The sequence below is a fragment of the Canis lupus genome, chromosome 23 (genome assembly GCF_011100685.1).
Source record: "Canis lupus familiaris isolate Mischka breed German Shepherd chromosome 23, alternate assembly UU_Cfam_GSD_1.0, whole genome shotgun sequence".
Lineage (NCBI taxonomy): Eukaryota > Metazoa > Chordata > Mammalia > Carnivora > Canidae > Canis > Canis lupus.
This window is the reverse complement of record NC_049244.1, coordinates 14,825,642-14,842,879: the sequence shown is the minus strand read 5'-3', so window position 1 is coordinate 14,842,879 and position 17,238 is coordinate 14,825,642. Positions and strand designations below refer to the sequence as shown.

At 36.1% G+C, this 17,238-nt stretch overlaps 1 protein-coding gene across 19 annotated transcripts in view; it reads left to right on the top strand.

Annotated features, from left to right (window-relative positions):
* Nucleotides 1-17,238, top strand: part of RBMS3 (RNA binding motif single stranded interacting protein 3) — a 1,328,331-nt gene that overhangs the window by 1,191,233 nt on the left and 119,860 nt on the right. For 11 of the 19 annotated variants that reach the window (XM_038570636.1, XM_038570630.1, XM_038570628.1 and 8 more), the window contains one exon: nt 13,624-13,662. The exons of the other annotated variants lie outside the window; for them this stretch is intronic. In XM_038570636.1, the coding sequence (XP_038426564.1) occupies nt 13,624-13,662 (39 nt within the window). The remainder of the gene's footprint in view (nt 1-13,623; nt 13,663-17,238) is intronic. 19 annotated transcript variants of the gene reach the window in all.

The window sequence follows — 17,238 nt, the reverse complement described above, 5'->3', positions numbered from 1 at the left end:
GGCACTACCTACATTCTCTGTCTTAGGTCTTTGACCACAATGACTGAATGAATTTAAACTAACCAAAACAAGGCCTATTGGGTCAGATCCTTGGGAGAGATTTTCTTTGTGCCCTTCCTTCATCCCATGTTAAGACTGAGATATGATCTTCCCTTGAAGTCCATTTCTAATGGGTGGTCTTGTTTTTTATTTTCTTTGTAGCCCATTATAAGAAGGGCTTTATAAGAAGCTTTGTAAGGACTTTATAAGAAGTTCTCAACTTTACAACATCATTTTGGATGTTTTTGCTTGCTTGTTTGCTTGTTGGTTTTTGTTTTGCTTTTTGGGGTTTTTGGTTATATAAAATAATAGTTAACCTTTCGATCACCGTTGCCTTTGATAAAATACAAGATGATAATTTTGATTCTGATGCTTCAGCATTTGGGATAATAGCACAGAATGAGGCTCATGCTTTCTTTGTCGCTCTCTTGAAAGTCAGGTAAAAAAAAAAAACAAGTGGGATCCCTGGGTGGCGCAGCGGTTTGGCGCCTGCCTTTGGCCCAGGGCGCGGTCCTGGAGACCCGGGATCGAATCCCACGTCGGGCTCCCGGTGCATGGAGCCTGCTTCTCCCTCTGCCTGTGCCTCTGCCTCTCTCTCTCTCTCACTGTGTGCCTATCATAAATAAATAAAAGTTTAAAAAATTAAAAAAAAAAAAAAAAAAAAAAACAAGTTTGGAAAGGATTTCTCCTGAAATGTTTAGGTATCTTAGAAGCACCTAAAGCGTGACAGTTGATAAGCTAATTAAAGTTTTAATTTATTATGTAAAGCTATTTTCTTCTGAGTGGCATTTTGATAACAGCTCTTTTAGCATTAGTGAAATGTACTTCTTTACAAAAGAGATCTAGTACTGAAAACTTTATACACATAAATTAGTGTAAATTAGCAAGGTTTTGCAATACAAATATATGCTACTGGACATGTATGTGCATAAGTGAAATACACAGGGATATTTAAAAATTATTAACTAATCTCTCAAGTGACAACAAAGCTAAGCAGAAGGATCAGGGATTGGAGCTATTAGGCCTCTTTTACCCAGTTCTCTACAGTTCTTATCATTTTATTTCTTAGTGTAGCATTTCACATACTCTTTGGTCTCAGTATCTCAGTATCTCCCTTTATACTCTTAAAAATATTGTTTATTAGTTGATCAAAAAACAATAAGCCCATCCTATGTTAACAAAAATATCATATTTATATAGAAAATATTATATCTTTCAGAGACTTTTTTTTGAGAATGGTATTCTTTTACTTTTTTTGCAAATCACTTTAATGTCTGGCTTAATAAAAGATGGCCAGATCTGCATCAGTATACAACCTGTTGCAATATTCTGTTTGGTATAATCATATGAAGAAAATATAACTCCATATAGACATGTCACTGGAAAGGGGAGGACCTATGGATCTCCTAAAAGTCTCTCGGGAACCCTTAGGTTTCAGACTACAATTTGAGAACCACTGTCCTAAGATGCTTGAGCCAAGCATGGGGCTCATATTCAGCTTCCATATACCAGAAAAGCCACTCTGCTTGTTAAAATAGTAAAACATATTTGTTTTACATATATGTAAAACATAATGGACTGCTGGCATTAGTCCATCAGTGCAACCCTTCCAAATCTGATGCCTCCTGCAGTACCTCTTACGATCTTATAAGAATGGGGTGCTGGCTGGTACAACAAGGAGTTTCCCAGGATCTACTCCAACATTTAAATTCTGATTGGCCAAAGTTTATGCCAGAATGGTGATCAAATGTTTGGGTTTTTTTTTTAAGATTTTATTTATTCATTCATGAGAGACACAGAGACAGAGAGAGGCAGAGACACAGGCAGAGGGAGAAGCAGGCTCCATGCAGGGAGCCTAATGTGGGACTCCATCCTGGGTCTCCAGGATCACGCCCTGGGCCGAAGGTGGCGCCAAACTGCTGAGCCACAGGGGCTGCCCTGTGATGAAATGTTTTTAATGTCACCTCTAGCTCAGAAATGGTCTCACTTTATCATCACTATGACTTTCAAGAAATGCATTGACTAGATATCCCATTATAGCTGAGGCCATTTTCTTTACAGCAGGCAAAATGTTTCCCAAATTGATCTTGTTTGTGCTCTCTCAAATGACTGGTCTGAAATCAGGAATGGAATCTGGAATCCAGAATCAAAAATATATCAGGAGTCAGGCACCTGGGTGGCTCAGTGGTTGAGTGTCTGCCTTTGGCTTGGGTCATGATCCCGGGGTCCTGGAATCAAGTCCTGTATCACGCTCTTTGCAGGGGAGCCTGCTTCTCCCTCTGCCTATGTCTCTGCCTCTCTCTGTGTGTCTCTCATGAATAAATAAATAAAGTCTAAAAAAAAATGTATCAAGAGTCGTGTGAAGAAAAGACATGGCATAAAGAATCTAGTCAATGGTATTACAATAGCGTTGTATGGTGACAGATGGGAGCTATGTGTGTGGTGAGCATGACATAACTTACAAACTTGTCAAATCACTATTGTATACCTGAAACTAATATAACATTATGTGTCAACTCTACTTAAAAATATTAAAAATAAACAAGAAAATTAACAAATATATTTTCAATAATATATGTAATTACACCCACAAACACACATATAATATCAGGAACATGAAGAAGAACTGTTGCTTCTTCCTGTATTTCCAAACAATGCTTTCCCAATGACCAATGAAAAAACACCAAATTTGTTTGGTACCCACATAATTTGCACAGCTGATCAAAAACATTCAACTATGTTGTAAAGATGAGTGGCTCAAATAAAAGGATGAATGTTTCTACTACAATGATTAGAGTCGCTCAAACTTTGAAATTACTGTATGTTGACATTTGTTGTGACTAGTTCCTGGATTTCCTTCAGAATTTTCAAATATAAGTAAATGCTGAGTGTCAAATCACAGAAGATGGTGATATTTCACCAAGTTTTCAGACTGGGACATTATCCTTAAATAGTGCAAATGTCATCAACAAACTATTTCTCACTGTCTTCAAAACTCTAGTCTAACTTTCATAAGATCTTCCCAAGCTCTATAGTAATTGAGTCAGTAAATGTCATTGATAACAACTGCATCAGGAATTGTATTTCCAAGAAATAGTATTTTGGCTATGGACACAAACAAGAGACAAGGCAATTGAACAAGAAGTAGCCCAACAAAGTATTCAAATGTCTAGTGAAGAAATGCCAAGGTTTTATTATAAAAACTAAAAGCATTAAAATGGTGTTTCTTGCTTTTATCTGGTTTACGGTTCCCTGCTAGAGTCAATTTTGAAGTGATGAGCAATAACAAATATGTTCTCTCTATGTGATGTTCTGAAGACATTTTTCCTTACCATGGAAACAAAATATTTAATGAGATTGTCTTCACAGTCTAGATCTGGAGATGAACTAATGGAGCTAAAACAATATTGTGAATAATCAGCACTCAGGTTCCCAGGAATAGTTTACTATGTTATATTGGACAGAAAAATCAAGTAAGCTTTTTGGAGATGCATTCTAGGAATACTAAGGTTTGAAATTTCTTACCTATTCCCAAGTAAGGAACAAGTTTTAGATGAGACATGATGATATATTATATCTTGAAGACATTTTATTTGAGTGCATTTCTATTTGCCCAAGATACAAGCCTTTGAGGACAGGGAGGATACACAGTACGCGCACTTCATAACACCAGGGGGTACCATTCACACAGACCAGATGTAAATCTTGTTCCTTGCCATAGGGAATGCTGTGGCTCTGCCTGGACATGTTCCTTTGAAAACCTTTAAGAGGTGGAATAAACTGAGAATCTACTTTAATTTCCTTAAATTAGTTCTCGTTAAGGCACCCACAAAATCCACTATTAGTAAGCTGAACTGTAAGGTTATCAGTTTTATCACAGCCAACTTAAGCTAAGTGATCTGTTATGACCTGTAACTCAGATAATATGTTGTCTATTTTGAGACCTGAAATCAACTTGTTTTCAGTGATAGATGAAAACTTCCCCTGTGCTAGAAAGTTGTATAACTCTCGTCCATTCACAGCTACTATTAATAAAAATTCTCTTCAGTGCCAGGAAGTGAATGAAAGCCTGCAAAGGTCATGTAGGAGAATGGGATTTCTCATACTGTTATGAAGTCCAGAGCCAAGTGCAGGCAAAGTTGATAAACCTGATTCCAAACATCCAGCCTCCTCCTCACTATCCTCAAGGTATTAGGAGTAATTATTCCCTGTGACTAAATCCATTTATGATTGAGACAAAGATGCCTTTTTTAGATTTCTGAATAGATAGCCATGCTCAATGACAAAAAGTTAATCCTATATTCCCATTCGGGTAAACATTTTCTTTGAGAGATATGTCCTCATTTTTGTTTGCTTTTGTTTTTATTTTTCTGAAAGAAACTGAGTGCTCACAGAGTTGGCACTATAATTCTGAATTTCACTTGTTTCTCCACTACCATAATCACCAGTACTCTTGTCATAAAAGATTTGTTCCTTCCATAATTGAGTCTTTATGCTGTGTCCCCAGGACATAATGAGGTATAAGGGATGACCTTTGCCCTGAATATGTATTAGAAATGTATATACACAGTGAAGACCCTCTATCTCCTTGTGTCTCCTATTTACTTTCTTACTTTCTCAGTATATGACTACTTTTTACAGAAATGATCTTTTTAAGAGAAGAATTCTGTTTGAAATAGGTTGTGGGTGTGTGTGTATATGTGTGTTTTAAGGTAGTATTGAAAAAGAAGCAGTTTAAACACAAAGTATCCAGTCTGTCAGTGAGCACTTACTGAGTGTACTCTATGTGAGAGGCACAAAACTGGACATACTGGACATGACGTAAGCATACAGACAGATTTTCCCATCCCTTTGGAACCTAAAATGGCAAAGATCTTCTCTGTCTGTAAAGTAGGCAATTAAAAGTTGGATAAAATTGAATTGAAATAAAATATAAATAAATAAATAAACAAATAAACAAACAAATAAATAAATAGAAGTTGGGTAGAGGGGCGCCTGGGTAGCTCAGTCAGTTAAGCATCTGCCTTTGGCTCGGGTCATGATCCTGGGGTCCTGAGATTGAGTCCCTCATTGGGCTCCCTGCTCAGCACGGAGCCTGCTTCTCCCTTTCCCGTTCCCCCTGCTTGTGCGCTCTTCTCTCTCCTCTCTCTCTCTCTCTCTCTCTCTGTCAAATAAATAAAATCTTTAAAAATAAAAAAATTAAAGTTGGATAGAATATAATTTAATATAGCAAGAGTAAAATCACTAGCTGGAACTAGCTCCAAACCTATATACCACAGTGAAAGAAAACCAAGGACAAAATAAAAATAATAAAAATAACAAAAGTAGCAGCCACAAAAATGTCAAGGCACACTTGTCTTGTTACTAACCATTAACTGTTTGATTGATTGTGTGTTTCTCAGGGTAGGTAACTGAGAAACTGATTTATATGCATTTCCAAACCAGAAAATTACCCCAGAGTTGAAAAGCTCCATGTTGTTACTTATCCAGGGTACCGAGTGGCACAGAGAGAATACTATTTAGAGGAGCAAATGGAGCTTGGGTGTCTTATAACAAATCTTGCATCCTTCTCTAATGCACCTATTGAGAATAATAATTCTTTCTGAATTTTAAGGAATCATGTCAACATCTGTGATGTGCTTAGTATTGTTTGCTGTTCTTCATATTTTACCAGACACTCTACTTTAGTGGTTAGGAGGCAAACTCTAGCATTTCAATCACAAATCCACAGCTTTTGAGCTAAGTGACAAACTTGGGCAAGTTTTTCAGTTTCCTCATCAGTAGAATGAGAATGGTGAAAAGTGAATATTTAGTGATTGAAAGGATTAAATGCGGTGGTGAGGGTAAAGCACTGAGCACAGTTCCTGGAAAACTATAATCATTCCAGTATTAAGCTGTTACTATAACTCTCATAATATCATCAACACAACTCAGGGCTTTTTAATCTGAAAGCCAGCTTTGCTATGTGTTTCTTATGACTCAAATGCCTAAGTTCTTGGTTTCCAGTTTCATGTCATGTCTATTTATTTTCCAAATGGGAATTATTTTTAATGATACAAAATTTATTTGAGAGGAAATCTACTACTAATGTCATTTTTTCCAGCTGAATTTTTTACTTGTTTAATAAAATATATTATAAAACCAGCAGAAATTTCTTTTCACTTTGACCCACATTTTATTAAGGTTTTTTAAAGATCACTTTCCAAATCATCATCTGCATTCCAAGCATTATTTATCACTGAAACATTAGATTGTGTTCAAATTCTAGCCATTTTTCTCTTGAAGATCACGTAATCATGTAAGCCAAGAGCTGAGAAGAAGAGAGGGACTTGGATGGAGGAAAAAAGAAAAAAAAGTAAAAGAAAACATGGACTATTGCTAGATACCAAGGAAAAGATTGAGCCACTATTGAGAACTGATGAATTACATAGTTGATGTTTTTAAAGAGAAAGAAAATGAATTATTAACCTATGTATTCTGGCAAATAATGGCAATTAATTTTGGATTTAGAAAGTGCTGGTACACATCTGGGTATGAAAAGTATTCCTTATGCTCAATATGTTCTAGTATCCTTCAAAACAATTATCTTTGACAGAATAAGCATCCTAATACCACAAACTGGTGACTTATTGGACTTCACAAAGAATTGGGAAGCAGGAATTTTCTTGCATATTCTATGGCTCCATAGTGCTGAACGTCAATAATTGTTAACCTTCCATATTCTAATTGATTTCAGGAGTGATGTTACAAATTCTTTTGTGTAAGGAATTTTTAGAATCCTTATGAATAGTAGTACTAATGCCACTTATAAAATTTCCTTTTGTTTACTGAAAGACACACTCATGATATTATCATTTGAAAAAAGTTACAGTAGTGGGGCACCTGGGTGGCTCAATCAATTAAGATTAAGATGCTGTTTCTACCTCTCCCCCTGCGTTGCTCCTCAATCTCTCTTTCTCTCTCTCTAATAAATAAATAATTTTAAAATTATAAAGTTGATTATCATTATACATGGGCTCCATACTTGCAAATTTACCTACTTGCTAAAATTTATTTGTAACCCAGAATTAATACTCACGGTACTTTCATGGTCACTTGTGCAGAGCAGTTAAAAGTTTGAGTCAGCTGGAGATTGAAGAGTACACTTATCATGATGAGCACTGAGTAATGTATACAATTATTGAATCACTATACTGTACACCTGAAACTTCTATGACACTGTATATTAATGATGCTGGAATTCAAGTAATAAACTTGAAAAAAAAATTGAGTCACTAAGTATGCATAGTCCCAGATAAAGTTGAACAAGGGATTCTTTGTTTTCTTGTGTTAACTCTTACTCTGTAAACAAGTGTCCTTTTCTTATTTTATTTAGCGCCACACTTTTTACATGCTTGTGCTTTTCATTGGTGATTTCACTGTTTAAAATGGTCCCCAAATGTAGAGCTGAAGTGAGGTCAAATGCTTCTAAGTGCAAGAAATCTGTGATGTGCCTAATGGAGACAATATGAAAAAAAAAATGGAGATAAGCTTTGTTCAGGCATGACTTATAGTGCTGTTGGCTTTGAGTTCATTGTTGATGAATCAAAAATATATATTAAATGAGTTATCTTTAGACAGAAACACAACTAAAACAAAGTTATATATTAATTAGTTGGTGAAAATATTGTGACCACAGGCTTGTAGGAACCTAATGCTATATTTCCTCTAGGAGCAATGAGTTGGTATTCCTAATTCAGTGTTCATGGTGGCTTTATAGAATTAATTGCTGTTAATAACAAGAATCAACTGTATCTTGTTTTATAATTACTGTTATTGAGTGAGATCCAATTACTGGGTAAGTCTACGTCTCTTCCATTGATATAAAAAACAATGTGCATGGGTGTCAAAACTAACTGTACCAATGCATGCAGCCAACTATTTTTATTTAATGATCTTTATTTGAAGAGTTGTGTTAGAGTCAATTGTCAATTGTTATGGATTTAAAGACAAAAGGTTTTACTCTACTCAACCAAAAAATGTAAAATTCTAAGGAATTTGGAAAAAGCTCTGATCCTATTTTCATATATAAGAAGCCTATGAGTGACGAGTGACTTGTATTCACTTCATAAAGATCATCAGACATTTGACCCAATGTAAAAATTCATATATCTTCCTTAGCCTAGTCATCAACCTAACACATTGAATTATTTCTACTATTACTTATAACATTCTTATTTGCCTACTTATCTGCATATGAGGAGAAAGCTATATTGGCTCTTTACTTTAGAAATCCAAATGGGTCACATTGATATGGTAAATATTTGATGTCAAAGAACACATAGATGGCTATGGAAGTAATAACAAACAAGCTGCATAAAATCTGGAAAGAAGTTATCCCTACAGTCACCATTTATAAAGAATACTCAATAGACTATTTTGTTGACTTTATAAAAGCATTTGGCTACCATTAGCTATCAACAACCCTATTGTCAAGTAAATGCTTTGAGACATTCTTAGCAGTGAGAAAGACAAGATGCAACTTAACCACATGGCCCCTTTACCTTCAGTTGTCTCTGTTTGGAATAGTGCACCCAGCTCACAAACTCTTTGATCAGTTACCAGTCAACATCCTTCTTATTAAGTATAAGAAAAATCTGACAAGGCCCAGAAATACACCATTTCTATTAGCTATGGAGCCATATTGACTGCAATTTAATTTTACAATACTGAACATTAGAAAATTTATGTTTCAGAGATATGGAATTGAAGTATTGTCCCAATGAACCATAGATAAAAAAATAATTTAAGGAAAATAATACATTTAAAGAATTATTTCAAAACTTAGTAGTAAAAGGATGTAGATTCATATTATTTTTGACCGTATTCCATGAACATAGAAAAATCATCTATATAGTTCACAATTTCCTTTGGGTATATCATGATGCTTGGCATTTAATTGTCCAATTATTTTCTTTAATAGGACTTTGGAAAAAAATCAGGCGTATCTAACAATACTGCCAGGTTCTGCAAATAGTTCTTTTAACCTTGAACTGAAGAAGAGTCTTTACATATGTGGTCTTAAAAAGAGCTGTTATGATGCATTACAACACTTGCTATTGAATTTGTTAGCCAATCCACCAAATGTACTCTTACTTATTTCATGTGCTTTACTGGCAATTTAGAGAGCAGGCTCAAGGTGAATGACACTTGTAATCTCAAAAAAATCTTCCCATGGGCACAAGAACTTGAAATCTCAGTAGTTTAACATGGAAACCTTCTTACTCAGTTAAATGGTTTTATTTTAAAGCTGCTGGGTACATATTTTCTAACCTATGATCACTGAAGATAAAAAGCAAATCTTGTAAATTCCTGCAATTGTGTAATTTAGGATATGATATAATTTAGCCTCCTTTCTTGAGGAGGAGGCTAGTTGTGGAGTTTAGGAGGTGCTGAAGGATGGGAAGATTATATCAAGAGTTATAAGGAGAAAGGCTGGTAGTTGATCTCCATGTTCTCTGATTCCCTTGACCCAGTCTCCATGACAGCTATGTGGGGCATCAACCAACTAGGAGATTTCTGGAGTTATTGGCTCTGTCCTGGCAATCCCAGCCTGCCACAAGACTCAGAATTGTCCCCCTCGATATTTAAGCCACAGCTTACAACCTCCATATAGCATCAAACTGCAGCTGAGATCAGGGAGGATATGGATCGATTAGTCAGATACCTGGAACTCCCATCTATCCAGCTGCATAGGCTCACCCTGGTAGTAACCTCAACACTGTATATTTTTCATCTTATTTTCTGTGTTATGGTGGGGTTTAACAGTATGTACACTATTGCATTTACTCTACAACACCATCAATTAAAGATGAAATATTACTTAAATATCACTAAAAAGGGAAAGTTTCCAAACTCAAATGCCATCAATTATCATGCAAACCCCAATTTCACAGACAGTAAAATGTAAAACACACACACACACACACACACACACACACACACACACACACAATGTATGTCTTGGAGTCCATGAAGTTCAGTCATTCAGATTGAGATAAAAACAGAAGTGCCTACATAAAATATGGTAATGTTCTCTTGTCTCTTTTATGATTATCAATCAAGGCTTAATTTAACTTTGGTTTTAATGACACACTCAGACTGGAGCTTTGAGAACTTCAGCCGGCCGCATCGTACCTTTCTTTCTGTCTCCCTTTGATGATGATTTCTTTGTGCGGCCATTGGCTTTCTCAGCAATCCAGACTTAATTCTGTCTGCATCGTTTTGTCTTGTCCTTCTTTATTGCTATATAAGGGAGAAATTCTCTGCCTGACTAGAATGCTTTAGTAAAAGCCAAGAAGGACAAATACTAAGATGACATAGTATATAAACAACAGCATGACTCCCCTTGACGTTTTTTTTTCCAAACATAGAGAGGTGAATTTTCTCTATTTTCTGCCTATATTTGCTATTTTTTTTAAAGTGATAAATCCCTGAATTTCATTTGCTTGATTTCTGTCGAACCCTTGAAGATGTTAACATGACTTTTCACAATCGTCTCTGCACTCTGAGTCTGTCACTTGGATAAGAGGGGCCTCCAGGTATTATTGCCGCCTGTAGTTTCTCCTAGGCTCTTGCTCATGGCTTGGTTCAGTCACTCTGGCTTCCCTGCTGCATTGGGAATGTTTCTCAGTAATCCCAACCGTTCCCTCATCTCTACTCACCAAGCAAGGACTGAGACATTTTCTTTATCACAACAGCAATCCTTACAGCACAATGGTGTGGCTGATGGATTGGAAGGGAGTTGCAAGCTGAGGCAGGAGAGAATCTCTGCCAAAGGATATTAGTAAATACACAAACAAGCAATGATAACTTGAAAAAAGATACATTTCAATGCACGAATTTAACTTCGCAATAAATGTGTGAAATTCAGTATAGATACCTGAGTTTGAGACCAACATTAGGAATCACTGGGACATAAATAATAGTTGGGATCAGAAAGTGAATGTCATCTCAGTACAGAAGGAGAGAAGAGAAAGGCAAATCCTGGCCCTGAGCACTGGCAGTAACATCGAAGGAGAAATTGCTCTCTGAGGGATCAGAAGAAAACTAGGCTCACAAAATCCAAGGGACAGGACTGTTGAAAGAAGAAGAAAATCACTGGTCAAATGATGCAAACTAATATAAAAAATGATTTGTAATAAATATCTTCCTTAACTTTAGATGTTATGAAAATTAGGGAGTATAGTATGAGCCATTGCACAGGTTGGTAGGCATCTTTACAGAACAATTAACAAGGACATTTCTGTTTTATCTCAGAACCAGGCAGTATTAATCTCCCTCTGGTAGACTTTGGCAATGTTTTCATTTACAATCTTATTTGTCCTTCATCTTCTCTTCAGGAGAGGGCCTGGCTGCATATAGTGCAGGAAATATCCCTTGAGCAGGTCAGAGCAGACATCTGCTTTATAGAGTTGCCTGCCTTTGTCAGGAGAAATACACCACTCAGTAATCACCTGACCATGCCAGAGCCCTTGCTGGCAAAATCCTACCACCTGCCCCATTTCCTCACATCTCCTTTCAGCAAGTGCTACAATACCCTGCCTGCAATTTTGCCCTGAGCATATTGTTTCCTAGAATTGGTTCCTTTTTTTTTTTTTTTTTTTTTTAACAGGAAAAGGGATTTAAAATCTTTTCTTAGCTACAAAATTTTACTTGGTATTGATCATTTTGTAATTTCCTGGCAATTTTTATTGGTTCTTCTGAATATCTTGGGTATCCATGCTTCTGCTATCACCTATGAAATCCTCAGTTTCTCAACCATTATGGCCATTTGGATTTATAAATTCATACTAGGTTCCATTACTAGAATTGCTGTATCATTAACGCTGAATTTTCAGGATTTATCCTTAACCTCCTGTGCATTCTTACCTTGATCCTTCTGGCTGTAGCAATTCGCATTCCATCCCAGATCTTCTGTATTCTATTGACCTAGCAAAGCTAAATGTTTCCTGACATTTTCAGGCTTACTTCTGAATCAGGCCTCTACTCTATATTACTTTTGCAAATGATATGCCTTATGTTTTTCCTCCTGAATTTAAAAATAAAATGCAATTCATAGAAGATATACTGTACTTCTTTAAGTTGAAGGGATTTTCCCCATTATAAAAATCTTTCTAGTTATACATAAAAGAGTCAGGAAAAATATATGAAATGAAAAAAATCATTTATAGTTACAGCACTCCGATATTTTGACATTTGACATTAATGTTATCTTCCTGTTTTATTTCTAGTCAGATATTTTTGAATTCTTAAAATTTTATTTTTTGACCCATAATGTACATGATTTCTTCAGTAAAGGACATGTTTTTTTAAAGAGAAATACTGGTAAATAAATATAAACAAAGTTAAGTGAGGTTTTACTGCAGTAGCAGAACCAAAATTTTATAACACATAATTTTCAAACCCTTTCACCCACATCACCTTTTAAGTCACCTTATTTCATTTGTGGAGTTTTTAACTATAACCTGCTAACAGTTATAAATATTGTTAAAATTTGTTGCAAGATATAAACTCTTAACAGATAATATCCAGAAAATCATATCCTTTTTCCTCTTTGGTTTCCTGATCTCATCTTGTGCTAAGTCAGTACACAATATTTACTAAAATATATATTTATTCTGTATATGCTAAAGTGTTACCTTAAACCTGATTGTAGAAAATGGGAAATTCTTGTGATTATTCATTTTACTCATACTATTATGATGCATCATGTGTCAAGATAGAATTAGGAAAAAGAGAAATGTTACACTAAAACATCGATGTTGCAGTTATGAATATCAACTATGTAGTTCCTAAGGCAAACAGATGTGTCCCAGTGAAATCTCTATATGCATTGAAAATAATTAGATACCTTAATTACTCCAGTCAACTGTACTTTAAAATTTCTTCTAAAAATCTAGCTCTTACAGTATAGATTCTGTTCGGGCGGCCTAGAAATACCCTATTATGGCTGAAATACTAAGTGAAACCTCAGCTGCTGCTGGAAAATGACAAAAAAGCCCCCTTTTGTTTTAAATAAATTGTAAATACCTCCAGGACACAAATAACATAAATTTGAAAAATGGAAAATATTTGTGAATCTAATAACTCTTTTGAAAGAGAGAGACAGAATTAAACATCACTTTCCTACATATATGGTGTGACATTTTTGTTTTGTTCCAAGTTATTTTACTTTTTGTGTGACTCTGGAGTTTGTAAACATGCCATAAAATTTGGTAATTACATAATGATGATTTCATGGTTCTTGCTTAGTATAAAGGTGGCTAGACAGGGCAGCAAAATTGATTTTCTTTTTTACCTTTGTGGAGAGAAAAAAAAAGGAAATTGAATGCAAATTCTGCCTTAACACTATATTAGAATTCTAACAATCTGTTACACATGAAATGAAAACCAGGTGTAGCCAAATATTAGTTATTGTGCTATGATATTCAGCCAGTGGGTTAAGTTCAAACAACCCTTTGTTTAACCCATGCCTTGTTTTGTTACCCATAATGTTCCAAATGCAAATGACCTGAAACTATCTCTTGTCTCCTCTTGCCAAAGGTACTCAGAGGCAGGACTGTCCCTAGGCAAAATCATGAAGTAGGTGAATCTTGTGTTCATTCCCTACCCTTTTGCAATGACAATATCACCTTAGATTCTCTCCACCTTCCTGTCCCCAAGTGCCTACTCCAGTTGCTCATTGCTCTGGATTTACCCTCTGTTTTCCAGGGGGGTTTGTGCTGTTTCTTGTCCAATCCCCTTTGTAATTTCCCTGCTTGAAAAATGTTCAGTGGCTCCCCTAGAGGAGCCAGGCAATCAAGGTCCTCCCTTCTTTTCTTTTGAGTCTTAATTCCCACTGCTCCCACACCACAATATTCTACTGCAAGTGAATCACCCACCTTGCCCTTTGTATTTCTGTATCTTTTCCATACTATTCCTTTTGTCTGAGTTGGCCTCCATCTCTCATAACCATTATGAAAACCTTAATCATCTTTCAAGATTCCACTCATCTGTATGTCCTCCACATAGCGTCCCTGATCACCTCAGCCTCTCTCCTCCACACCTCATCTATACCACTCATCTGGCACTTACCACATGTTGCTTTGTATTATAATATTTATGTATGTGTCTTGTCTCCAGGCACTGTGCTGGGCGCTTTACAAACGTAATCTCATTTAAATTTCACAACAATCCGATGAGGTAGGTATTACTAAATCATTTAACAGTTGAGGAAACTGAGGTTCAAACAGGTTAAATAAGCTGCCTAAGGTCACACTGCTAGAATGGAACAGAGCTAAGACTTGAACCCAGGTCAAAAACATATATTCTTTTTACAAAACCATATTGTCATTGATTCAGTCCTTTTCCATCTTCTGAGAGATGGAATGTTGATTTAAGATATAGTAAGAAGCCAACTTAGGCTTTCTGATTATCACATGCATATTCAACAAAAAGACAGAGTTTATTGATAATCAGGGTGTTCCTATCTAGAGTTGACTTGTTGACTATAATCCATAAGGAATTCAAGTAAAATGTGAAAGAAAAAAAATCCTTACCTAATGTTGCCAGAATAAATAAACATGGCATAAGAAGAGAATGTTCAAGACAATTCATAATTCAAGAAAGGCTAAAAAGCATTGGTCTCTTATTTTCTTATTGGAAAATAAGTACAAGGAAAAGAAGAAAGCATGGGGTTGAATAGGAAAGTCTTCCTATAAACCTCCTAGGATTTAAACAATCTGGGGTAGTTAGGAGGCTGAAGGTATGATTTTATCTTAAATCTCTCACCAACAAACAATATCTCAATTGAGTATAAAGCCCCCCTCCTTTTTTTCATTCTGCCTCTGGTATGACATCTTGAATAAGTTAGGGGAAAGAAGATTAGCATTTCTAAGAGAGAAATCTCATTCCCAATGGACAACTTTTACAACTACCCTCTATAATAGCCAGAACCATGGATTATGAGCTGTATCCTGGACAGGTCCATTCTGGGGGGGTCTCCCATCAGTCACATGACAAAGACCCCATCTTGGGAAGAATTTAGACTGAGGATCTCTTTGTATGTGTGTGTGTGCGTGTGTGCATGCGTGTGTGTGTGTGTGTGTGTGTGTGATTTACTTATCTAAAAGAGAGAGGGAGAGAGAAAGGGAACACACAGGAGGAGCAGAGGGAGAGGGAGAGGGAATCTCAAACAGACTCCATACTGAGCATGAGCCCCATGTGGGACCTAATCTCATAACATTGAGATCATGGCCTGAGCCAAAACCAAGAGTCAGATGCTTAATCAACTGTGCAAACCAGGTGCCCCAGAATCTCTTTGTGTTTTGACACACTACCTTTGCTTTTCACTTTCCAATCCCCAAGCCTATCATATAATCTGTTGCATATTTCTTTAACATGAGTGAGATGCAGTTGTCGTTAAACATGCATTCTCTGTACACCTCTATTAACTTCCAACAGTCATCTCTACTTTGCTTACAAACTCTGTTTCAATTTATGTATGCTTTCAGTTTGCCAATCCCATTCATATGTGGCTCTACACCTTTATTCTTTATACCAATCTTTTTTTTAAGATTTTATTTACTTATTTATGATAGACACAGAGAGAGAAAGAGGCAGAGACACAGGCAGAGAGAGAAGCAGGCTCCCTGCAGGGAGCCCAACATGGGACTTGATCCCGGGTCTCCAGGATCACACCCTGGGCTGAAGGCGGCACTAAACCGCTGAGCCACCAGGGCTGCCTCTTTATACCAATCTTAATGACAATTTTTAAATTGTTTGGGAAAAATAATGCATGTAATCTAATGAATATAGCATGGCAAACTGGACTTCAGGCCCTATCTTGGAAAGCCTGAGAATTTCCACTTCAGTTATGTATGAAATCTGAGGAATTCAATGAGTCCTACAGGAAAGCTACCTTCACCTACACTGAAACTCAAAACACAAAAGCTCATTTTCTTTTCTCTAAAATTTTTATGATTTTTCTTGTCTTCTGTAAAAGTCCTCAAAGCTAATTCATTTTTTTTCTTTTGAAATAATTATAGATTCATGGAAAATTGCAAAAGAAATGTACAAGCAGTCCCTGTGTGCCCTTCACCCCATTTCTCCCATGTGTTGTATCTTACATAATTATAGTGCACTATCAAAGCCAGGAAATTGACATAGGTCTAATTCACTGTTAAATTAAAAAAAAAAAAAGTATAACCTGACAACATCCTAATCAATTTTGAGTTTCATTTTATATTCTGTTTCTACTCATAAGCAGTAATCATACTGATGATGTTGGAAACCAAAGGTGGTATGCCCACAGAGAGAGAAAGTTCTCCCACATTGATGGAGATGATCATTAGGTCTCATGCAGACCCTGGGTCAGGGTCATAGATGGTGGAAGGGAGCCTCAGAAGACCTGGGCTGGAATCTGATTCTGCCTCCAAATGTGTGACCTTGAGCAGGTCACTTGACCTCTCCAAGCCTCAGTATCTTCATCTATAGAATGGAGAAACTGTTTCTCCTGCCTACTTCATAGGGTTGTTGTGAGGATCAAATGTGATGTGTATGAAGGAAGGAGGTAGGCTGTGAATTAATAGTTATAAAGTTTATTATTTTCTGAAACTACAGCTAGTTACAGCAGTTTAGTTCTTCAATGGTGATTTTATTCTTAGAAACAGAACAAACCCACCTCCTTATTAGCTACAAGGTCTAGAATTTCCATTATGTATAAATGACCTTGCCTTTCTACCACTCTTAGTAGGACAGGTACTAGCAATATATTGGACATGCACTTTGTGACTCATTACCTACATACCCCAAGGCATACGATCTATTTTAAAATAAATATTTCTTAACATTTTCTTCTGAAAGGTCGAATGCATTTTAAGTAGCTTTTATTTTTATCCTGACCACAGGATTTATTCTTGTTTTTTTTTTTCAGCCATGAAACATATAATAGGTATTCTTGACAATAGTGAGAAATTATAAGGATACCAGATTAGACAGCGGATGGTTTATGAAGTAGAAATGGAAATCATCCAAACTACATTGTTCCTTGGTTTGTCTGGATATATAATATAAACTCCTAACTCACTGGTGGATTCTGATGTGTGGGTAGTAAAAATGCTAGTCTTGGCAGTAAGGTTGGAAAAATGTATAGGATAAAATAAACTTAAATCATGGAAA